The sequence below is a fragment of the Acanthopagrus latus genome, chromosome 10 (genome assembly GCF_904848185.1).
Source record: "Acanthopagrus latus isolate v.2019 chromosome 10, fAcaLat1.1, whole genome shotgun sequence".
Lineage (NCBI taxonomy): Eukaryota > Metazoa > Chordata > Actinopteri > Spariformes > Sparidae > Acanthopagrus > Acanthopagrus latus.
In genome coordinates, this window is record NC_051048.1 from 14250281 (window position 1) to 14276392 (window position 26112).

The 26112-nt window shown below is 39.9% G+C and overlaps 1 protein-coding gene across 8 annotated transcripts in view; it reads right to left on the reverse strand.

Annotated features, from left to right (window-relative positions):
- The window catches only part of sorcs2 (sortilin-related VPS10 domain containing receptor 2), a 534678-nt gene that overhangs the window by 503745 nt on the left and 4821 nt on the right, over positions 1-26112 (reverse strand). The window contains exon 1 of one of the 8 annotated variants that reach the window (XM_037111619.1): positions 5408-5500. The exons of the other annotated variants lie outside the window; for them this stretch is intronic. Within the exon in view, the coding sequence (XP_036967514.1) occupies positions 5408-5473 (66 nt within the window). The 5' untranslated portion in view covers positions 5474-5500. Of the gene's footprint in view, positions 1-5407; positions 5501-26112 lie in introns of those variants that run through there. 8 annotated transcript variants of the gene reach the window in all.

A 26112-nucleotide genomic window follows, 5' to 3' on the forward strand; every position in this document is an offset into this window, starting at 1 on the left:
TCCTTCAGTGACTGGACAATTGTAGTCATAATAAATCCATATAGAATCACAGGTCAACACGTATAGACTCCATAAAAAAAAAATCCCTGTATTGAAATCTGCAACCTGCTCATCCAGTTGCTTTCCATTCTTACTCATTTCTATTCTTTGCAATACAGTGGCTACACACCACCATCGAGAGTAAATGTCACAGACAGTGTTACGTTTCTAAGGCATTGTGAGAGAGCCAGAGCAGGCTCTACCAAAGGTCAAGACTGATCTTTTTACTTCCTCTCTTCTTTGCAGAAAGCTGCGCACCAACAGCAGCTGCTTTTCAGCACAGTCCAGGGACTCACGCACTGAAGCACTGAGGGCTTCAGGTGGCTTTAATCTACATCAAGTCTCCGGTCTAAAGGTTCACAATAGTGGTGAGAGTAACAATGTTCCACTGACACTAGAAAAAGGTGGGCTGTGAAGGTCTGCATAGTCTAGTTTAAGTTTTTCAAAAAGTAAGAAAAGTCATTAAGGAGACATTTAGTAGGGGTGGAAATCTCTTGGCACCTAACGATTCGATTTGATTCTGATTCTGAGGTCAGTGATTTGATTCTAAACTGATTATCAATGCAATAATCAATGCAGCTTGCATTTCAACACATTATGGATCTATGTATCAGCTCTCAAACTAAATCATAGCTACTTACCTACCCGCTTTCATCAAAGTGTCCAAAACGTATGTTTTAGTTTCACTGTAGTGCATTGGTATGGCTGTGTCAGTGAAGTAACACCGAGATGGTATTTTGTATCTTGGCTCTAGAGTGAACGCCATCGTCCAAATACCCACATTCTCCACAACTGAATACAGTCTTTAATCCATTGCAATAAAACTTGCAATGGATTTGGTAATCTGCGTTATTCTCTCGGAGTTCGGTTGAAGCTGTGCCACCACCTGCTCGATCATTCTCTGGCTGGCATCTGCAACAGATCGCTGCTTCTCTCCCAACTCTGGGTGGTATCGCGCAAGGTGGTTTCTAAAGTTAGTTGTGTTGCCAAAGTATTTAAGTTGAGTTCCACACACCTTACAAACTGTGTAGGTCTTGTCAATTCTCCCCTCGACTTCATGGAACTAAAAATGCTGCCATACAGTAGCTTTCAAAGAAGTTGATGCTGGTCTTATAGGCTTGGTGCTAGCCATTGCAGCCATTTTGTCACCAGTCAAACTAAACAACTCCCATGCGTGTTTGGTGTGCATGCTTGTACAGCAGAGAATCAGCAGACGCTTTCTGGAGCGCTCTGCATCAGGCTAACTGAATGGTGCAGCGGGAAAACTAAGGTCAGTTTTAAAATTTCGATTATTATTATTATTATTTGTAAAATCAACATAATCATTCTAGAAAGAATCACGATGCATTGAAGAATCAGAAAATTTCCCACCCCTAACATTTAGCTTTTTTCTTCAGATGAGATGATTCAGCCAACACACCTGGATGAGGTGAGGACAGTCAGCCTTAGCAGATTTATATCCCTCTCTCATGTGTGACTCACAAATCCCTCGACGTGACATCACATAAACCTCCACAGCTGCTCAGCTAATGGGAGATTCATACAATTCTTTTGTCCCTCGGTAAGTAACTTTTTCAATCTTGAACAAAGCAAGCTGAGACTGAATTCTTTGATGTGCATGTAGAAATTGCAGTGAATGCCAGAAAGAAAGCTATCTTTACCATTTCAGTATCTAATTACCTGATTTAAACTTCCTCCATCTGATAATGACAGTTTTTCTTGTATTTTTTCTGTTGAGAAAGCTGGTGATGGGTATTGTGAATGGTATTCTGTCCAGGGATGTAGTGGTCGTGGGGGAACAGCATTTATTTATTTATTTATTTATTTGGCTTCTAAGCTTCTAATAAAGTAATAATACATACTGCAATTCACAAATATTATTAATAAAATTCTTATTGTGTCGCAGCACTGTCAGTGCGCAAGCGCCCATAGCAATTAGCGTTTAGAAATGTGGCGTTTTCTATGACGGCGACAGGACAACAATGGTGAGTAATATTTCAGGATTTAAAGCCTGTGTGAGGGGCAGTGCCTATATGAGAAAGGAGAGAATCAGCGCCGTCTGCTGTGTGTGTGTTTGTGAGGCATGGATTAAATTTCTCTATCGCTACGACGGATTTCAGTCTCAGAGGCGACTCATGAGATCAATGTAGGTCAGAGGAGAACAAGTGTTGGCTGATTTTATTGACAGATTGTCACACTCGCGCCTGACCAATGACAATGTAGTGACCCACACAGGGCGGGATCTAAACACAGAGCGGCGCTACAGTTTAGCTGCTTAGCTAGCAAGGACTCGCGCACTGCGACGTTATCAATTACTTTTTGAGTTTAGTCAACACGTGAGAACTCGTCTGACATGGAGAGTCTCCTGTTGTGCGCTACATGTGAGAAACAACAACTATAGTCTGGACTTTGTCTGGAGTGTATCTGCGTAAATGGCTTCATTCAGAGTCTCTCCTTCCCCTCTGGCACCGTCAGTTACCATGGTTACAGGAACGCCCTTAAACTTTATAATGATGATCAATAAGAAGTTTTTGGTTAGTTTGACTGTACAAAATCATGAATGTAGCCTGAATGTAGCTCAATGCTGAAATCTTGTATTATAACATAGAGAACAAAGGTAAGCCCCCAGAGCTTCTTTGATTATTAACAGAATGTTAGTGATGACAGAAAGGTGATAACTCACCATCAGACTGACAAGGCTGCAAAAGTTGTTGTTTGTATGATATATTTTTCTGTTAAACAATAAGAGGCTCAGTTTAAACAATACTATTAATAATAACAGTAATAATGATAATGATAGAAAAATGGTGTACTGAAAAGTTGTGTAGATGGTTGATTATTTGAAAGAGTAAAACTTGAGAGAAGCTTGGCAAAAAAAAAGGCACAGTTTGATTTCATAGATTAAAAATTACATTGAAAAGGCAAAAAAACATTTTAAGTGTAAACAGAACAGCTGTTCAGATCATGCTCCTGTAAAACACTGTTGGTCAAATATTTAAACTTGATGTCTGCATTACAGAACATGGTGTGGGGTGAGGCTGTAAATCGTATCTTACGTTTTTTTTTAGCATGTTTCACAAAATACAAATTGGGAACATGACTTGGTTACAGCTCGAAAAAAACATTTCAGTCAAATTTTTTATTTTTTTTTTTGCTTTAATCCATGCGTCTGTTACTTGCAATGCCATACGGCTATACTTCAAGCATTCATGCAATTGTTAGGACTGTAATTTGTCACTTTTTGCCGTGGGGCCAAAATGTGCAACATTTTGAATCTGTGTGTTCAGAAGTGCTGTGTGTGTGTGTGTATGTGTGAGAGAGAGAGAGGGAAAGAGAGAGAGAGAGAGAGAGAGAGAGAGAGAGAGAGAGAGAGAAGGAGAGCCATCTAATTCCAACGATATATGTCTCAAGCATTCGCAAATTGGGTCTATCTGGGTAACCTAATTAAAATAACATGTTTTTTTTTAATTATTATTATTTATTTATTCATTTTCTGGAGGGTTCCCCCAGTGATAAAACCCCACAACACCACTGATTCTGTCACCACTCCACCTCTAGGGTCACATCCTTCTTTGAGGTGGGCACTCTAGAAAACAGCCCACATACAACAATCTGTCTTTTCTGTGTTTGGTTCTGCGTCCTGTCTGGCTGAATCTGACCCCCCATAGATGAGTTCACAAAGGGGATTCAGTCCTCTCTGGGATGTGCACCCATTTAAAGGGTCAACACACAAAGCTCTACACAAGAGCTCAAGCTGGGAAAAGGATGGCTCTAAAGCTGGAAACTGGACCAGTGCTGCTGGATTGAAAGAGTTCACATGGAAGGAATAAACAGAAGAGAGTAGGCCAAAGCAGTTGAGGGTCACAGCAACTGAGCACAATTTGATTACATTACTTCCTCCTGGTCATGAACTGGTTAAGGGAACCATAGCATATATGGCACCGTCCATGTATAGTGTGTGTTTGAAAGTCTTGAAAATTCTGAGTGAGAAAGTTACTCAAAGAACATACAACTAATCTTTTTTCCCCAGATTCAAACCAAGTCTTTGGACCTGGCTATAAGCTACATTTGATTTTGGCATGGGTAGAGGTAAGACAGTTGAAGAAATGGATGCAGTCAGACTCAGTATTCTTTTGTCTAGCCACGATAGATTAAACCCAGTTGACCCCAGTAAATGACTTCTCATGACTTCTAGAATGTGCAGATATTTGGGGTCAGTGTAATAAGATGCAATGACAGGCATCAAAGCTTGAATCAGGTTCTCTGACTGACATTTTTTTGAGCTTCCTGCCCAGCCCAGAGGGATGACCACTGACCTTTGCCAATTTTTACATTGCTCAGGGATTTTATCTTGTATTGTCTGTTCTGTTTACCTGATTTTCTTTTGATATCGTTTTTAAACAATTTGGTCAACTCATGATGATGTACATCTTGATAAGACAGGTGTGCGGGGTTACGCTGAAACATTTAAGATATGGGTGATGAGCGCCCCCAACCCTCTCAAGGTGTGGTCAGTCTGAATTGCTCGCAGCCTTTCAAGTTAAAAATGTTTCGGCTTGACCAAAACATTTGTGCTACTAAAGCTTTATGCAATAATTGACTTTTTATTGTTGTAAACGCAGCACTGACATTATGAAATTATGTCATTAGTTGATACGGTGAACTTGTTAGTCAACAGTGGTTTATTTAGACAGCAAAATTAACATTTATGGAGTCGTGTTTGTGTCTACTTGGTCAACACAGGTTCAATATTCACTCTCCTTTTAACTCTGTTTTCATGTTTGACTCCTGAGGGAAATAACTGCCTCTCTAGCATTTTAATGCACCACTCTGTTCACCAGCTAGTCTCCAACTGTGTCTGTCTGCTGTTTGGTGCTGAGCAGGTAGTGTACAGTGAGAGTTTTAGAGCCATTTCTGTCAAAACAGCTGTCTGATGCATCAAAAAAATAAATCACTGTAGAGCGCTGACAGTGAATAGAAGCAGTACGTTTATGGGCAGAACTAATAAATAATGAGCTGAAATGACCATTATGCTCTGCAAAGCAGGTTGAAGCTGCATGATGGAGAAGCCATGCCTCTGCCTCAACATGTCTACAACTAACAACAACAGCATATCATTTCAGAAAGAATACCTTCACTCACTGTATTGGTTAACAAAATGGGCTGCACAAGTCTACTGCTAAGACTACTTTGCCTAAAGAGACGATGCCGTTGATGAATCCACTGACATAACCAAGCCTGTATACAAAAACTGTAATAAAACAGTGTGTGCACAAACCCCACCCCTTGTCACAAACAACATACAACAGCAAATACACTAGCTGGCTCACTAACTGGTAGGCGATCAAATTGCACAAATAATACTCGCCTTAACTCTCAAGTTCACCTGCAGGGTTGCCGACAGAGTGAAGGACACATGAAAAACTTTATCCATCTGGCTCAACAGCAATAAGAAAAAGGTCACCTGAAAGCCGCCTCTGAAATCCTGTCCTGTCTTATCTTAGTCCGGACACAACAGGCTGGTTACCGACTGTACTTTTTTTTTCTTTCGCCCTTCCTATCCTGGCTCTCTCTCATATCTCAATGCCTTCAGAGGGAAAAAATCCCTCTTTTGATTATTGTTTTCCAATCCTCCCATGCCTCAGTGTGCTGACTGGCCCTTTTTGCACTCCCCACTTGTATCCACACAAAGAATATGTAATTACAGGAGAGTCCAGGCCTGATAGATGACTGTGTGTGAAGCCACAATGTAGCCCAGGAAGAGTCATTCTATTCAGGGGTCATTATCAGATAGTCACCTTTTCTTCTGTGTTTGGGCATCACCAAAATGTCCTATGGGTCTCTTACTCCCCCTTTCACTGTACGCTATACTGCTTTTTTCTCTTTTTGTCTTTTCTTTTCGTCTCCCAGACGTGCCAGGTTACATGCCATTATCCAGCGGAGTACAATGCCCAAGGATGAAAATAGCAAGAGGGAGGTGAGAAATCTACGAAAATGGACGTGTAAATTTATAGCTAATGGGAAGTTCTATAAACTGGCTTTGCAAAATCCAAAATAGTACAGAATGCCCTGTTTGGAGTTTTCCTACTGGTAATTGTGGTGGAAATTTCTGTCAATAAAAGAGTAAAGTCAGATCTGTCTTTTCGGTAAGTTTAATCCAACCATCTGCAGATGGACTCATCACACAGTCAAATTCATGAGCTGAGTGAATGAGCCCAGAGTAAAGGAGTGTTCAGAATTTATACACAGATATCAACAAGGTCAGGGGAAGAGACAAGCACTCTCAGTGCCAGCAGTGATTAAGCTACACACATACGTACATACGGCTATCCCAATCAGACAGGCTTCTCATCCACACAAGACATAAAGTTAAAACTTCATGACGCATGACCTGGGACTCTGTGTGAAGCATAAAATTATCAGACATAAAACATGAGACAAGAAGGCAACTTTCTATCTGAGTTTTGGCTGGTTGGTGACTCTATTACAATCATATAGGGCAGAGGTTAGGTGTTCATACGTTTTCATAACAAATCATATTCAACAAAATAGTTCAAAATTCATCAACCCATAATGAAAAGGAATTTTTCCATCACATAATCTATTCAAATGTTTGTGGAACAATAATGATAGGATATTATGCGGGTTTGCGAAGGCAAGTTCATTTTCAGTGTAGTATTGGTTTTTAGAACAAGTAGCTATTCACTGTCACTAAAATGCAGTGGAATCTTTTGTGCATACTGGCACAAATACTGAATTGAATGAAATACATAACCTACATTGATCAATTGTGGTTCTTACAAAAATTGTATATTATAAAATATCAAATTATAAATGGCTCTTGAAGCTCTGATCTTTTAATTAGTGCATACAAAATAATTTAGCTTTACTACTTTTACAACCACATTATTTACAACATAAAGTGAAGCATAGGCTCTATCAACACTAGTATGGAAGCAAATCTGTTCCATAATTCAAATTAAAATGGATTAACAGAAATGCTTTTTCATTTTCAGAATATAGCTGCATTTTTTGACTCATAAATAAAATGAGTAATAAATCATCAAAATTGCATTTTCATGTTCTTCTTCAAGACTGCTCATTTTGTAACTTAATTAAAATGATAAAGGAAATTGCATTTGAGATTTAATTTTCAAAAGATGCCCCAGCAAATAGTTACCAAAATTCAATTTGAAATGTCAAATTTGAAAATTTGACACTAACACACTAAAACGATATGCATAGCACAAATATTCAAAGTGACACACAGAGAGCAAAACCTCTTTTCAAGTCTTCAAAACGTTGAACACATTTTCTGCTTTACACACATTTTGCAATTTAAAATGGCACATTTTAAATGCACTGAACACAGTTCTCTGCATAAGACACAACATTCTGACATAAAGTCATATGTTTGCCATTTCAAAACACTGCCATTTAAAATAACACTACATGAGTTCATTGGCCACTATATGTGCCAACTGCAAAACAATTGTTACCGTAAATGTTACCACTTCAATCAGGAAGTAAACACTAAAAGACCACAGGTGAGAAGAAGAGGAGGAGGGAGGGTGAGAATGAGAGGGGGAGGAAGAGTGAGAGGTAGAGCTGATAGAGGAGGTCATGGCCAAAGAAGACAATAACTTTCAAATTAAATCAGAGCAACCTTAGTTGATCATATCACCAACCATGGGCTGACACTGCGAAAGGCTAGACTCTCTGTCCAGCCTCTCACATTGACGCATTTCTTTTCTGCAATTTTCTTTTTCAGTTTACTGTTTTGTGAGCATATTTTTGTTCACTCCAATGTAAATATATCTGCTGTGCAATGCACTGACTTGTTTGGTGAAAAATGTACAAAAGAATTTAAAAAAAAAAAAATGTTTCAACAGCATGTGTGTATCTGCAAATATTTCTATGTATGTGAACAATCTGAAGAATTCTCTATAGTTTGAACTATGTTAGTATTATGGCAAAGCATACTAAAGATAGGAGTGCTTTTCATTATGCCCAATAGTGTGTAGTTCGTTAGACAAAAATCTTTAAAATGCTGTTTGCCATCTGGTGCAAAAGTTTGATTCTGATAATGCTCTATGTCGTTTTGGTTGCAGTGCTTCATTTTGTAGGATATATGAGTTATTTTGCAGTTTGGGTGTGTGGTTTTGTTAAGTATTTTGATAAAACCACACTAGTTTGCAAAATTGTGTTTTAGCAAGCTGTAAAGACCTCCTTCTGAGAATGAAGCATTTGATGCTTATGTCTGCATTGCTTTCCTTGGTCGGGTTTTCAATCGCAAGAAGGAAAAATTCAACCATTGTCAACCAAGGAGGTGAGGCAAATAACTGTGCACATTCATGACATCAGCAGCAACAAAATAAAGGCCAAGGTTATAACCTCTTGTTGCCTGAAAGCCCCTTTTTACTTAAGTTTAACATTAATTTAAAAAAGCTGTGCAGTACAGATGGGGTTCCAAATTAAAACACTGGTGTTTGTTTGTGTGTGCGTGTGTGTGTGTGTGTGTGTGTGTGTGTGTGTGTGTGTGTGTGTGTGTGTGTGTGTTTTTATTTGTTTCAGTGTCTGCCAAAGTAGATGTGTGTATGTGAGGTGTGCAATCATATGCACTTGTGTTTTAGTGACTCATACGCCAGCCATTGTCTGACATGGGAGACAAGCCCAATAGGCATTAGCTCGCCTGGATATACCCTCATTACTGTTTCCTGAAATACGTGGGAAAATTATATCAGCCTGCTGCAGTGAAGCATGGACGACAAAGGAAATGATGGCTTCCTTTGTGTGAAAGACAGAAGAGGCTGAATTCAAGAGGCTCTTAGCATAAGGGCTGATGACAGGCATGATACTGAAGTTTGTGGTGTTACACTACAGAGGCACACAAGTGGTCTGTAAATGTGTTGGTGGACAGACGGCAACAGCAAATGGGGCAGCAAACATTCAACCAGACAGGAATACTGATAAACACAACACACACGCATCAGTTTGTAATCGTGCAGCATGCTCTTAAGTCACACACAGACAGGCAGCTGCCGGCAACCTGCTGCGAGTGTGTGATTGTGACTCTGGGGGTTCCATTTCACATAAGCGTGTCATCACAAAGGTATGTCCCCCCACGTGTATGTGTTGAGTGCAATGGCATGCACACTTGTGCAGCACCCACGACCAAGAATTACCTTCTTTTCTCAACACCACCTTGGAGGATTAGCTGCCACACATGCTGGAGGCCACATCACAGCCAATCACGCATTCATGGGAAATTCAATCTCTCTGACACACTGGGATGATTTGTGCCCTGACACAGGGCTCTATCTTGCCTGGTGAATTGTGTCTCACATTGAAAAAGCAAGCAGAGACCATCTTTTACAATGGGGCCCGAACAGAGCAAAACATGGGCATGTGAGGTGGAGCGGTGGTGGGAAAACATAGTGAATGTGTGAGTATTTTTAGTCCACAGAGTAGCAAAACAGCTACAGCGACTTATTTGTTATACCCTTCCCTGTGGCATGGGGTAAACTGATCTGCAAATCAGTACTATTGTACAAGTCTGATTATTCACTCTTTCTGTTCAGCTGATGATGACAGGGCAGCCATCCAATTGCATTTTCACCATCCTCTCCCTTCGATGGAAGGATGTTTTACCACCCTCCTCTAACACATGGAGATTTTCCAGTCAGAAAATACAATGTTTTCTAACCCCCATTATCATACACTAATATTCCAATCCTACAATACAGTTTCCCAACCACCACTATCATACAGCAATATTCCACTCATAAAAAACAGATGTTTTCACAACCCCCACTTTCATATGATGTTTTACTAACTCCATTGTTATACAGCAATATTCCAGTCCTGAAATACAGATGTTTTCCTGACTCCATTATCATATTCCAGTCCTAAAATACAGATGCTTTTCCAACCCTCACTACTATACGGTTATATTCCACTTATAAAAAAACAGATGTTTTCACAACCCACATTGTCAAACATTAATACACAGTCATAAGATGCAGATGTTTTCCCAACTTCATTATCATAGAGTAATATTGAAGTCCTAAAAATACAGATACAGATGTTTTCCTGATTTAGCAACCCGCGGTTTCATACAGTTATATCAAATTTCCAAAATACAGATGTTTTCACAACCTTCATTATCACACAGTATTATGGAATTTAACACAGGTGTTAGCTCCTTTCAGCATAAATAACATTACCCCATCCTGTTATCCATCTCCAGCTAAATCAGTCTGCCAAAGAGATAAGGAATCGTCATGGCGTTAATGGATGTGGCACCATTGGGACGCACATGTTGTGCAGGTGCCAATGGGCTAATTGAAGCAAACTGGCATTTCACGCAGCAAGCGTCACCCGTATAATAAGGTTGTTCCCTCCAAAACTCTGTACAGTGCTTTTCTTGTTTTCCCTCCCCTCATTTTCACTATTCCCAGCACTGATGAATGAATGCCTGAATAAGACAATACTGTTGTGTTTAACAACACAGACTTGGCATATGGTGGGGTCACAGGAGGAAGTGAAATAGATATAAAGTCAGAAGCCTTGAAGATGGAGATATTTCCAGAGAGATAATCCCCTCTCCGGGTGGAATATTTGGAGAAGGAAACCTTTTCATCATCCTTGATATGCCATTTTATCTTTTCTATAGTTGGCAGCAGGCCTGATGATGTTCTTTTTTTTATCCTGACTGTCTCCTAAGGTTAAAAACACACATACTGTAAGAAGAATTTAGCCTAATTTAGTCATTCTTAAAAGGCTTAACAATTGAAACAACAGCACTAACAATAACACTCTAAAGCAGTGACTGAAAGGTAGAAGTTTTGATTTCGTTGTATCCCTCTGATGTCACAGAGTTTGCTAACTGAAATAGAATGAAAGGCAAAATAGAAAACATTAAACAGACTTATCCACCTATTAAGTTGTTTGTCTGCAAACATTGACTCAACACCCCAGTTGTCAGCCTCAAGCTACAACTTATTAATTAGAATGGGAAATCGATCTTTAAAAAAATCTGCATGGCTGCATTTCTCCAAGGTGCACCACCTTTGTAAATTGGGTGAGAGCAACCTCTGCTTAGTGTAATTAATTCTAGAGACCTTAGAGGAGTCCTGTACCTCATGCTAAGATGACAGACCCGCTTGCATAATTATCCACCATGTTTACACATGAGCAGACTTTGTGCCCGATTTCTACAGCGACCAAAAATCTCCAACCCTTTTAATAATGCAGCAGGCATCTTCCATTCAGGACTTGTGTTCCCCGAGAATGAGCCATGGCCTAGCTCTTTGTAGTTGAAGCAGTGCTAATGAGAATGAGGTCATGGAGATTTTGGCAGCCATTGTGACAGATGTGGAGAGAGACACAAGCCAGGACCATAACATCCCTTTTCTTCAACACACATACTCCCCACCCAATGTGTTGAATCATGCTGAGTGTTGGGCCAAAGACAGCAGCTGACTGGGAAATAAGGGCTGCTTAGTTCACTTTATCTTTTCCCCTGGACAATCAAAATGCCAGATGAGCAACCATACTGATGCAGAGATTAAACATGCAAACACAGTCAAAAGCAGCCTCACAGTGTACTTTTAATTTTAACCAAACCTTGTGTTCATTTGCTTCTGAATGGCCAGTGACGGACTGTCTTTCACTGGCTGGAGTACTGGAGAAAAAGGAATGGATAGTGAAAGGGGCTGTGAGAAAGATGAGGTTTAACAGGGGAGGAAGCAAGGGGAACAGGTTTAACAAGGCTGTAACACTGCAGAAAAGAATGTCCTCTTTCCATGAGCCACTGGAGTGAGACTAACAGAGATGGACACAGTGACACAGCAATGCACAAACATGCGCATCGAGGGATACAGTGTCATCTTCTATCATCAAGGATATAGTTTTTATCAGTTGTGTCCAAAATAAACATCCTGATGGGGTGTGACTCAGACCAAGCTATACTTTACAGAGGCCTATGGGTGGAGAAACAAGGTCAGGTCTGACGTAAACCAAATATCTTACAGATGATGTCATTCAAAAAGATGCTCAGTTTTGGTTCAGAGGGAGGCATACTACAAAAATATAAGGCTTACTAATGGCTTTCTTTGGAAGCATCAGAATCACTACATAATTAAGATCTTTTGTTGAAGATGCAGGTTTGCTAATGTTACGTCAAATTCCTGCACATAAAAGGTGCTTCACACATTGCAGTCTGTGGACATGAGTGATTTCAAGTTAGCAGTCTCAAAGATGACTGACAAGTGCTCTCTTTCACTGACACATGGTGCCATGACAATATCAGCCCTCCCATGAACTATTGTAGGTAGTGATCCTGTTCCTTTAGGTGCACTAGCACCTAGTGCACCTAAAGGCACAAGAGGGACCAGCTATTCTTATGTGATACTAGCCAAGATTGTCGAGATTTACTTAAACCATTGTTCCATCAAGAAGATTTCAACAACTAGCCTACTGGATAATTTAATGGACATACTGTCTTCGTATTTTTAGCCTACTAGGTAGCCACTGTTATTAGTTGGTGATAAATCCCCCTATGCCCCCATGTTCCAAAAAACACAGTGAAAATACCCTTTTGGATGCCACTGTGGTAGATGAAACATGATAAAATGCCCTACGGGAAGCCGTCCTCATGGACAAAATGAGGTGAAGTGCCCTCAGCTTTTTGTGACCTGGAGCCCCACCTTTTTATTTTTCTTACCCCTACCCCTTAAAACATAAACCTGATAACTTTATTTCATTGGAATTCACCCAGGAACTTATTCATGCTGCTGCTAATGCACTGCTAATGAGCAACTGTTGAATATAACTGAGAATTTAGTTTGCTCCAAGGATGATTATCTAAGATAAAAACGCTTTTCCGCTTTTTCAAGAAACATCCCCTCTAAACCTTTGTCTATTTCTGTGTCATTATGGGACAGGTGATTTGGCTTCCCCACACATTTTTTGTTTGTTTGTTTTTTTTGGAATCAGCTCATTTGGAGGGTCATCGTAAACTCCCTTCTGTAGTGCTGTGACTGTGTGTAATCGCCCTGACATCTATTCGGACATCCTTTTCATTATCAAAATAACTTGATATTCATGCCAGCTGTCGATTAGACCTCTAGTGGGTGCCAAGTCAAAGAGATGGCTTTAGCGAGACAAAATCTGTTCTGAGAATCAAATCCTCACCTCCATCATATTGGCAGGGGATGACATTTGCCGTTAGACATATTTTTTTAATTGGCCTAACTGTATTAAACTTCTTTTGACACATTTGATGATTCATACTGAAGAGCTATAGGTTTTCATGCATTACATCACAAAGACATTGATATAGAGAGACACTGTCGTGTCTAAAAATGTGTATTGTACAACATTGGGTGTTTGGCTGTTTTCCAGAGGCAAATGGAAAGAGAAGGACAATAATGAAAAAGGGGATCAAGCACAGAAGGAGAAGAGAGAACCGGTTAGTCCTGTTGTTGAACGCACAGAATATATATATATATTTTTTTAAAAAGGCAAACAAGCTTTCCTGTGCCAGCATCTATTGCCCCACTGGACTGTTGCTCACCTCAGCAAGCCAGCTCTGAACCTCTATGGGGATTTCTCTATTTGTTAGTGAGTGTGTGTGTACTCAGCATGGGGGTCCACCGGACGACGTATTTGCATACAAACAGCCTGTCCACATTCACAGAGAGGAGGAGGGGAGAGAAAGGGATGGAGGGAATAAAAAAGAAACTGAGAATAAGATGAGAGTGAATGTGTGTGTGTTTCTCCTGAAAGAGCATTGGGATGGGAAGGGAGTTTGTTTGACCTCCTCACATGCTGAGGGACTTTCAATTTAAGCAGAGTGGAGAATCTCATTACCTGAGTGATGCACTGTCTGTGTTTACACACATCATTCCAACCTTCATTTCTCCACCTCTCTACTCCTCCCTCTCCTTGTCGTCCCTGACCCCCCCAAAAATTTCAATTGCAATAACAAACCAGCTGGCTCAGCCAAAGAGGAGGCTGTGGGATCAAATGGCCTTTCTCAGAGCAGTTCTGTCGCAAGTGGGATGCTTTGGTGAAATTACTTCACTGAAGTACGACCACCAATGACAGCACTTGAGAGGATGTAAGGGAATGAACAATGAGGTGAGACAGGAGGTGTGTGTGTGTGTGTGTGTGTGTGTGTGTGTGTGTGTGTGTGTGTGTGTGTGTGTGTGTGTGTGTGTGTGTGTGCGTGCGTGCGTGTGTGCGTGCGTGCGTGCGTGTGTGTGAGTGTATCTGCTTATTCTAGTGCTGGATAATCACGAGACAAATTGACTCATTACTGTCAGTTATAAAACACATAATAATAATAATAATCAGTCATAATAATATGTAAATTAATAGAAGTATCAGATGCAGTGTGGTTCTAGGGATGGCAACACTGGTGGCGGCTCCACCATTTTGGGCCAGACTGAGACATCTTTACCATATATATCCATGATGCCCAGATGATGAATCCTAACAAGTTGATGTACATATAGTGCAATTATCACGTTATTGTTTCAGTTATTCACAACACTCTGGCTTGACCAAAATAATGCATAACTAACTATATGCATAATGGTTTGTTGCACTGAACCATCCAGGAAATTATTTTTGCAAACTGTTTGGAAAGGGCAGGCACTTCTGAACTTCTACTACTTCAACCAATCAGATAATCAACAGGGAGAGCACTACCACCAAATGAAACTAATGCCAAAATCGTGAATATATTAGCATGCTTGTCATTAGCATTTAGTCAAAGCACTGCTATGTGGCTGCTAACTATGGCCTCAGAGAACTGCTACAATGGTTGTAGACTCTTTGTAAAATGAATCAACAAAGTGAGCTACTCAGTGCTTAAGTCAACTCTGCTGAATGGCATACCCTTTTTTTCTTAAAACTCTGCTCATACTTTTTGAATATGCTTGCTGCCATATAGCATTTCCTACTGCGTTTACATTCTCCCTACATAATAGTCGTCAATCCCAGACAGACAAATCTCCTGGATTGGGGAGTGACGAGCTAAGAACCAGGTCAATATCAACTCTCGACATAAATTTGCGCTCAGAATAATCAATTCTATGTTAGCTGGCTGACTGGAATTAATTTGTGTCACGTGTACTTGCATATTCATCCACTGCTTCTGTGATGGAGAGGGGAGCGACAGCAAGTGCCAACCCTTGGACTTAAATCCGAAGATGCTTCTTATTCGACACACCCACTCTACAACTCTGCTCTTCTGAAGCGTCTGTATTTGGTTTATCTAGTGGAGCAGAAGCAGATAATGATAAATGGCAGCATTACTTTCCAACATCCTTTGTTGCATCTAATTTGTGTCTTTATGTTACTGTTTTGCAATAATTAGATTTTTTTTAATTCACATTTCTGACTTCTTCTCAGGTTTTTCAACAGCAAAATTAATAATTAAACTTAAGGCCTCACTTAAATTGCTGTTATAACCCTGATTCATCTGTTCTGTTCTGCTCAGTTTATTCTTTTTACTCCTAATTTGTATTTCATTTTACAGTAAACCACAAGTTATTTTTAGTTAAGTTTTACTTATTTGATCTCATCTCATCTTCCTATCTGCTGCACACCCTTAAGCATTTTCTATTTTTAGAGACTTATTCAAAAGAAACCCTGGCGCATGAATCCATACCTGAACACCTCACATTCAAATTACTGACTTTCATTTTAAAAAAACACATAATCACCACTTTAGTTTCCCATTGGGTCTATTTTTAGCATCTCAGCAGCTGCCTATCACCTCGTCTTTGAAGCTGCCCCGTCTCTTCCTTTACACTGCAGAAGACTGAAATCAACTGACACCACTGTTGTGACAAGCTGCACTCCAAACAATAATTCAATTTGTCGCTGCTTTACATCGTTATTCTGGCTAACAGGCACACGTCTCCTTTCAATCAAGCCAAAGTAAACCAGATAGAGAGGACGAGAGAAGAAGAGGGAGAGAGATTGAGAGAGAGAGAGGCGGCGGTGGCAAACAGTCTGGGAGCCCGGTAGAGTATTTTACAATGTTGCCAGCAACAGATCACAGCGCACAAGCTCGTCATTTCATGTAACACAAGTGCTGTTTTAGACAGCACATTTGTTAAAAAACACCCAAGGAACATGCAGTTTTGATGAAAAAGGGCTTAGCGTAGAATTATTGCTTTGTTCTTCTTTTTTCCTTTTTTCCTTTTCTTTCTTTCCAGGCAGAAGAATTATTACGGCCAAGCTTCACGTCCATCAACACATGCTAATTCCCATTTTACTGCTTATGTGTAGGTGTGTGTAAGTGTGCGTGAGGTTGGTACAGCAACCAAGCACGTCATTGCTGGTAGAACTTGGGTGGCAGAGTTGCCTCTGAACTGCTCCAAGACAAACTTCAGCCAACTGTGAACATAGAAACACAGTTCTCTAAATAACCGAAAGGTGTTCTATAGTATTAGCACTGCTAGAGAAGTTCTCTATGGTTTAGACTATGGTTTCATATCAATCACTGCTATCACCAAACAACATCTGAAAAACACAGTCTTTTCTATCTGTGAGGGAGGAAAGTCTTTTCAGAATCCAATTAACCAACAGCTACTTAAAGCTGGGGTAGGTAACATGTAATTCTGTTCAAAAGCATTTTTTATTTTATTTGTCTAACATTTCTTAAAATCCAGACAGCATTCAAAGTATTAAATGATTTGGAAAAAAAAAAAAACAACAGAAAAAAACTCGATGATCTCTTCATCCAAAAATTCATTCAATCAATTTTATCAGCCCGACAATTTTGTATGGACAATCAATCAATCTGCCCTGACCACTCTGCCCACCTTGTGCTGACTCAACCCATCATTCAATGCACATGACCAGTCTATGAAACACTGCTGGAGCTATTACAACGAGAATTGTATGGGAACCTATAGCCACACTTCTCATCACAAGCAGAAGATTGCATATATCTGTGAATAAAGTTTGTATTGTTTTTGTGAGCCAGTGTTGTTAGATGGTATTTATGTGACGTTCATTCAGCCTTGAACTAAATGTTTTATAAATGTAAAAACAAACTGATGTGTCCTACTTCTTTGTTCTACAGTTATGGGAGGGACGCATCAACTTCCAGCTCTCAAAGCATCAGTTCACGGCTGAACTATGCCTGGCTGTTTCCACTCTCTTGATATTGTAAATTAAATCAGCAAACATGTATATAATTTGATAGAATATTATAATACTGTGAATATAAATAAACTATTATTCAACCACTTTGTCTGATTCAAATACAAATTATAACAGTACATGCACAATCATAACCAAGGATATAGAGATAATCATTTTTATATCTGGATCTATCTCCGCTCTGATGCCCGACTTTAGTGAAAGGCATCATGCTGTTGTTGTGTAAATGGCTTAAGACGGAAGCTGAAAATATGCAAGTCCCCAGTGAGTGGAGGGGTTCAGATGGGGGGGTTGGGACAGCTTGGCAGAGAGAGAAGAAAATCCAATCTCGAAATGTGTTGCTGTGAGGTTGAAATACTGGAGAAACCCTGCTGGGCCACATTTCACAGCTCTCTGAGGGGCTCTATAGGGAGATCTCTCCCACTGCTCCTATAGTAGCTGCGAGCAGGCAGGCACACGTACATCTCACACCACCCCCTCACACACAAATAACACATACAAGGCTTTTTCCAGAGCCAAATACTGCAATCCTGTATATATCAACATTTCATTAATGGCAGGTGAAAATTTATTATTTTCAATCTGAGTTAGTTTTATCTTCAGTGAAAGAAACTTTGGTGTTAACAACAAGACATGTTTACATATAGTTTCCTTGTCCTCATTTTTCTCCTCTTCCTCTTCCTCCTCCTCTCTTTTTATTCAGGCTCCCTTCTGATGAACCAAGGGCCCTGGGACCCCCTACCTTTCCTGGCTCCTGCTGCCTAGGGCTGGGTATCAATCAAAAATTTTCGATACCAGTACCAATACCAATACCTTCACTCCGATACCGTTTCTGAATGATACTTTTTCTGTTACCAATTTTATAATATCAATTTTAACAAAAAGAAAATGACATAACACATTACAGTACAAATCTTGAGTTTTACTTTTCAGCTTTGGTCATTTTCCACTCCAAGCAGTTTTCTTACAGAAAAAATAAACAACAAATCATTTCCAGTGCAAAAGAACACTTGCAGACAAGTGGCAAGTCACCATCTAATGCTCACTGCTACATACTGAGGACCTTTTTACTTAGCAGTTTTTCTGCAACATGTCTAAAATCAACATGTCTGCTTTCTCAGGACATAGACAAGCCTGCTCCTGGCTAATGCTCTCTACTGTGAGGAAGAGATAAACATAACAGTGAACGTTAGGTGAGTTGTTTGACAAGCCACCCCAATTGATGAGCATATCTTTACAAATTAAGCTTTATCTGTTACTGTCAATCTCTAGTTAGCTTTTAATTTAGCTAGCTACATAGCCATACAATACAATAAAGCTACACACTAATATCTTAAGTTAGCGTTACACACCGGAGTCCAGTGCTGGAGAAGAGTAGTCTGCTCTTCTTGCAGTCAAACATGAAGCAACATTCTGCTCTTAAATTGATTCCGTGGACGGTCAGGTGCTTCATCAAATTAGTAGTGTTGCCAGCCTTAGCAACAATGACTTTTTTGCATATAATGTATTGCACACGATTGGCATCAATCTTGCTAAAATGGAGCCACGCTTTTGACCTCAGTGGCATTTCTTAACTGGTTTGACGACCCACAACTACAATTAACAGCACAGATACATGTGAACCCCGTCTGTGGGCACAACCACAAAACGTCTCTGGTGACCACATATCTTTCCTGCATGCTGCAATCATGTGTAACATTACAGCCAATCACTGGCAGCATTAGCAGATCTTGATCACGTGATTAACCTATGGGAACAGAAACTTGGCACCGAAAGGCAAGGTACATTTTGATACTTGGTACTACCAAAGCATTTTGGTCGGTGCCATAAAAGAACCGAAGTTCGGTACCCAGCCCTACTGCTCCCTCACATATTGATGGATCTAGATCATTATACCCTGGGCTCTGTTGGATTATTGCTCTCCTCTGTTTTACTATCTCCTTTTATCTGTATTTCTGTAAAATGTAATGGCTATTCACAGTGATGTTTTCTTTTTTTATTGCTAATTATCTTGTGTGGCATACCTTCTTCACAGTCACCATGAGGTGCAGATGAGATCATGTGGCTCAGGCATCGCTTAGCGATGCCTTGGTCTGCTCAATCGTCCCCCTCAATCCATACACTTGACATATATAATTGTAAACTGTGATTTTGTTATTCTTTTCTTTTCTGTACATTCGACATCTATTGCATGTCTGTCTGTCTTGGGAAAGTGATCCCTCTTCTGTGGCTCTTCCTGGGGTTTCTTTTTTTATCCCCCTTTTAAAAGGTTTTTTTCTCAATATAGCGAGTTTTCTTCACTCAAATTGAGGATCTCAGGACAGAGAATGTTGTTCACTGTCCAGATTGTTATGCCCACTGAGGCAATGTTATTGTGATTTTGGGCTATATAAATACTACTGATTTGATTTGATCTGATGTACCTTTAGAAAATTTTGGTCCTTGACAGCATTAATATACCTGTGAATTTTATGAGATATTCTGTGTGTTTTATAAAAGGGACATGTACAACCCATGGGGAGCGAGAATATGCTCAGGTAATTTAATGTCAATCTCACTCAGAGATAACAATGTTTTTTTGAATGCAACTGAAAGTTCCAGGTTAAGTGGTAAGACAATGCTCATGGAGTTGTTTAAGGGATGAATGATTTAATGATGACTCTGGTGAATATTTACACTTATTCTAGGAAAGATTAACATGTGACCAAGTGTGTTCTTTGGACCATGAATATACATTTCAGTTGATCAAAGAGAGATATTGGCCTGATTGTGGCACACCAAGGACGGCCACCAGATCACCAAAATTAATATGAAATACAAAAACAGACACTAAATTTCATTGCAATTTAGATAGTGGTTGTAAAGACTCTTGAGAGACAGCAACAATAATAGAAATCCCCAAATTATAAAAGAAATGCATGATGGTCAAAATCTAGTTTCATTTCTTCCATTCCTAAGAAAATTGACTTTGGCGATAAAATGATTTCACCTGACAATTTAAATATGACTAGCATCTATTTATGCCAGAGCTATACATGAAATATGCAGGGCCTGGGAGAAGTGCGAGGAGAGGGGCTGCTCTGAATTCAGATCAGGAACCAAACCACTGGAAGAACCCAACACGATTCCAGTGTAGGTTGCCAGGGCAACATGAGAAGGAACTTTCAACCATGGCAGCCAAACTGCTGAGGACGACAAGGAGAGCACAACGCAACAGGGAGCTGTTCACAGCAACAAATCTGGAAAAACAATGAATGCATGCTTGGGGCTTAGGATGTTGACAGTACTGTTATGTTTCAGACAATTAGCTTGCTATTGTCTGTGTCAACCCTGCCAATAGATCAGACACAGATATATGCATATCCTGCTTTACAGTCAGGGCTTTCAGCATTCTACTGTGCAACAAAGCCCGATTAGGTTTCACTGAAATGGGTTTTGGTAGCTGAGACTGACTTTGAGGTTTTGTACACATTTTATATGTATGTATATTTATATCTGACCATTTTAAAGGCTAAAATATCAAGAAAATAACAAACTGGTGTTTATCTATACTTGAATTTTCAAGCTTCAAAAAAGACTACTAAGACCATCACAAAATATTAAAATTCTCTGTGACACTAAATGCCTTTTCAGACAGAGATTCTGAAACAGCACCACAACAAAGGCTTGCCTCCACAAAATCTTTGTTCAGCACTGTGGAGCCAAAATAGGTGTGATGGAACTCCTCATAACATCGGGACATGTGATTTCCACCTGTGAATCTACAAATATAACAGCAAACGTTTTATAAACTTATGGGTGTTATTATATTATGTTGTGATTAACCCAACATGTATTGCAGTCACAAAAATCTGCTTTGCTCCAAGTTACATCACATCATTGCCATGAATAAATGGCGATATTATAACTAATGTTCAGCAACTTGACCACAGCCCTCCTCCTAGCTGATCTGCCACCATGGCCTACATTGTAGTTATCCCCGGCTCCTCATTTATCCCTAGAGTTCTCCAGCACATTCCTCTATTACACCGCATCTCATCTGCTGCACTAAGCACAGCTCCTCTCGCTGCTTGGATACTCCGACTTCCCCTTTTGCACCAGCCCTCAATGTATATCCTTTATCTCCCATACACCATCCCTGCCTCCCACCATTTTATTCCTCCGCATTCCACATTACCGTCCACGATTCCCGTAAAATAAATAATTTGGAATTCACTTCCACAACATCCACTCACGGCCCCTCTCAACACGCAACCCTCTCGGACAACTCCATCTACTCGCAAGATACCGTCCATCTAAACCGAAAACAGAGCAAGACCAACCACTTCTGCCTCTCACATCCCATCTTCCTCTTATAACTGAATGTGTTCCTAAGCCCTTACAAACCCATCCTATCATACGTACACCAGAGAAAAGTCCTCCGCCGTGGTCCTGACAAGCCTACAACATCTACACCCACAGCCACCTGAGCGAAATCCACCAAGCATATTTCCGCATAACCCAGTTATACCTTTTGCATTAATTTTTCACCAAGATCTTGTACTAATGATGGGAGAATCGGACCACTACTCAAATCCTTCTCCAGCACATCCAAAATATTCTCAATGAGGTTAAGGTCTGGACTCTATGGTGGCCCATCCATGTGTGAAAATGATGTCTCATGCTCCCTGAACCACTCTTTCACAATTTGATCCCAATGAATCCTGGCATTGTCATCTTGGAGTATGCCTGTGCCATCAGGGAAGAAAAAATCCATTGATGGAATAACCTGGTCATTGAGTACATTCAGGTAATGAGCTGACCTCATTCTTTGGGCACATAATGTTGCTGAACCTAGACCTGACCATCTGCAGCAACCCCAGATCATAGCACTACCCCCACAGGTTTGCACAGTAGGCACTAGGAATGATGGGTGCATCACTTCATCTGCCTCTCTTCTTACCCTGATGCGCCCATCACTCTGAAACAGGGTAAATCTGTACTCATCAAACCACATGACCTTCTTCCATTGCTCCAAAGTCCAATCTTTATGCTCCCTAGCAAATTGAAGCTTTATTTTCCGATTAGCCTAAATGATCAGTGGTTTTCTTAAGGCTACACAGCACTTCAGTCCCAATCCCTTGAGTTCCCTTCGTATTATGTGTGTGAAAATGCTCTTACTTCCACTATTAAACATATCCCTGAGTTCTACTGTTGTTTTTCTACGATTTGATTTCACTAAACGTTTAAGTGATCGCCGATCATGATCAGTCAGGATTTTCCACATTTCTCCCTTGAAGATGATGGTTCCCCACTAACCTTCCAGTGTTTAATAATGCTTTGGACAGTTCTTAACCCAATTTTAGTAGTTTCTGCAATCTCCTTAGATGTTTTTTTCTGCTTGATGCATGCCAATGATTTGAGCCTTCTCAAACAGACTAACATCTTTTCCACGACCACGGGATGTGTCTTTCGACATAGTTGTTTAAGAAATGAGAAGCTACTCATTGCATCAGTTGGGGTTAAATTACTTGTTGCCCACTGAAAGATAATAATCGACCATGCAGTAGTTTTCCAATAGAAGGCTCTTACCAATTTGCTTCGTTAAAACCAGGTGGCAACTTTTGGCCAGGCAGTAAATGGGTGTGTATATATATGTGTGTGTACATTGTTTGCTTACATTATCTGGCCTTGAAATAGATCATTTGAATATGGTCTGACCAGCTTTTTTCTTGTGAGCGTCCCAGCATATGTGCAAATCGGTGTAGCTCGCAGCTTCTGCACTGTAAATGCAACACATCTAAAACACATCTAAAATAATATTGCCCAATCTAATTGTGTTTAATCCATAGCAATTCACTGTTCAAGCTGCAACAAAAGATAAATGTACTAGTGACAAGCATATGGTTTTTATCTACACATATTCAAAAAAATTAATTGGCACAAATATGACTGTTTAAAACATACTCACTGGGCAGAGGAGGGAGCTGCAGGAGGGTTTAGTCTCTACTAAGACTATGTTTTGGTATTTCCAAAACAAAGTTTTAAAGTATTCCTTTAACTCGAAAATGTGTATTATCCCATACTGGTTTGACATACCATCAGAGTGATAAAACGTTCAAATCTTAACAGTGATATAATAGATGGCAGGCATCAATCATCCATGAGAGAAAGCCAGAAGCCACCTGATGGGGCGGAAAAACACTCAACTGTGCTTAGATATGTCCTAATGCGATGCTGGATGGCAAGCCTGCTGTTGTGATACTATGTAATTTGGAGACAGTGCGAAGTCACATTAAAAAAGAGACAGGGGAGAACCAAGCAATGAAGTCTGATGATTTATAGTCTGGGTGTTGTCTTTTTAAGCAGGATGAATGAGAACAGACAAGATAAAGACAAGAAAGGCTCTCCTCACATGTGCAAATAATTTTCTACCACAGAATAACCAGGGGCCAAATGAACTGTCTATTCAGTTTGTGAAGCGTGGACAAATGCCTTTCAAATTAAGTCAAGACCCTGGAGACATAGACAGTGTACGTATGTGTGCGTGTGACTGCAGAGAGAGAGCATGGCTCTGTATTGTTACAGCTTATACATGTGTCAACACACGTGCATGAGACATGCAAGTGTTTGAAAGCAGTCATTAAAGTTGCTGGTATGAAATGCTGCATTAAGTGCAAAAAACACAGCATTGTGGATCATTGTGTAATTTGATATGCATCAACCAATACCAGTAGCACCCACATACAGTACAAAAAGAGGAGGAAAACACAAAATGGAGGCACTCCAGACGCCATCAGAGGACAGAGTTCATAGAAAACCATGGCTGCAGGTGTTTTCTGTGATGGATGCAGCAGATTTTTGTTATCGCCTCAAAACTAAAAATTAGAAGCAGGTTTGGTCCGCAAAAACTAATTAAACAACAGGCTATTGAATGGATCCATGGTCCCCACAGGATGAGTCCTACTGATTTGACTGACATGACCCATCATTTTGCATTTCTGACATTTTCATTTTTCTGAGAAATATTTTGACAACTATAGGATAGATTGCTATGAAAGGTTATATAGACATCTATGGTGCCCAAAGCATGAATCTTAATATCTTTGCTGATCCACTGACTTTTCAGCCTATGCAACATATTATGGGTGGATTTCAAAATTTGGGGCAGACATTTATGGTTTCTTCAGTTTTCACCTCGACCCCGCATAGCTTGACTCCTGCCTATAACTTGCATGCATCTCACAGATGGAACTATGGAAGCTATTGCCCCTTGCAGCACAAGATGGTATTATGAGACAGGACAGGCCGACCTTGCATGCTAACTTTTGTGACATAACACCAACACTTATGTTTCTTCACATTCTGTTGATAATGTTAATTTTAGTTTTAAGCTAAACTTCTGCCATATTTTAAAAATTGCCCCTTTAATGTTACGCCCAGTATGAACTGGTGATTCCTTCACTTCAATCGCAGTTTAAGTTTAGCAAATACTAATGACTTTCCCGTCAACATTAACTGATGTCAACATTGTAGTTAGTGCTAATTAGAATATGTTTGCATCCTGAACTAAGGTGGCCAGCAAGGTAAATATCATACTTGATAAACATAAGGTTACTTAAGGGTGAGACATGCTAGCATAATCACCGGTTTATGTGCATCAAGTTGTCAAGATAAACTTCTGTCTTATTCAAAATCATCAATGCATGTCAACTCTCCAGAAAAGTAGCAATATATCAAATTTGTTGCTGTTTTTATGTATTTATTCCTTGAAAGTCTGTGTTCTTTTATTTTCATTCAACCCCACCCAGGAGGGCTCTTAAACCAGGAAGTGGTATGAATTACCCACAATTCCCCCACAGGGGTATAGGGTGGGACGAGAGTTTGGACTGTCACCGCCCCTTTTGCCGCTCATTAATCCTTGAGTTACCGTGGGACAGTCTGCCAAGGATCAGCAACAACTACATGCAAGCACACACACCTGAAAACCTAAAAAAAGGTGTGAGTGCAATACAAATGCATAATCTGTGTCTCTGTGAGACAATCAATACAGATAAAATAGAGAAACTCTATTAAATTTTAAGGGCTGTTTCCTCGCCAATGCAAATGCACATATCAGGGACACATGCACACAGAGAGTGTCGCTGTTCATCACCGCAAAGAGGAGACAGAAATAGAGGGAAGACGAACACAGCTCAGAGTTCCCAGAGGCTGGTCAACACCCCAGTAAGGGGAGAGAGAGGCAGGCACAAAAGGAGTACTTTCAATAATGGTGGTTCTCTTTATTCAGAAGGCTGTGATTTTGTTATATAGCCTCACATCCCCTCACATGATGTCTTCCAGGACTAACAAACTCTATATGCATGCCTGTGTGCTTATATCTGTGTCAGTGAAAAATGACTTTGTGTGTTTTTTTGCCTGTAAGTAATATCCCTTAAATGTCCATAAACAATAAATCTTTAAATCACGACTCAGTATGTTAAATGTATAAGTAGGATTTTTATGTGATGTTTTAAAACATTCTGATGACACATTTGTTTGTAGACAGTTAACACAATCCAAGTGGAAATGTGCAGTTTGTGTAAATTTTCATTTTCTTTTTAAGGAGTCAACAAAATCAGACATTTGCAAATCCCACACAATGTGGTTTTTAGCCTACATAGCAAGACAATTAATTGCACATGCTTTAAAAAAATAATTAAATATCCATTTCATTTAAACTACTGCCAAACAAGTTCACAAACACCAATAGATTAGTCTGTATTTCTCAATAAAACAGAATTTTTAAATGCGAGTGACAGTACGAGTCATGTGGTGAACTAATCAGCTTCTGAAAATAGACCAATTTTTTCTGCGGCTCTGGGGGAGCTCAGTCAAAGAGAATGACCCCCAAAAAGTCACTTGCAT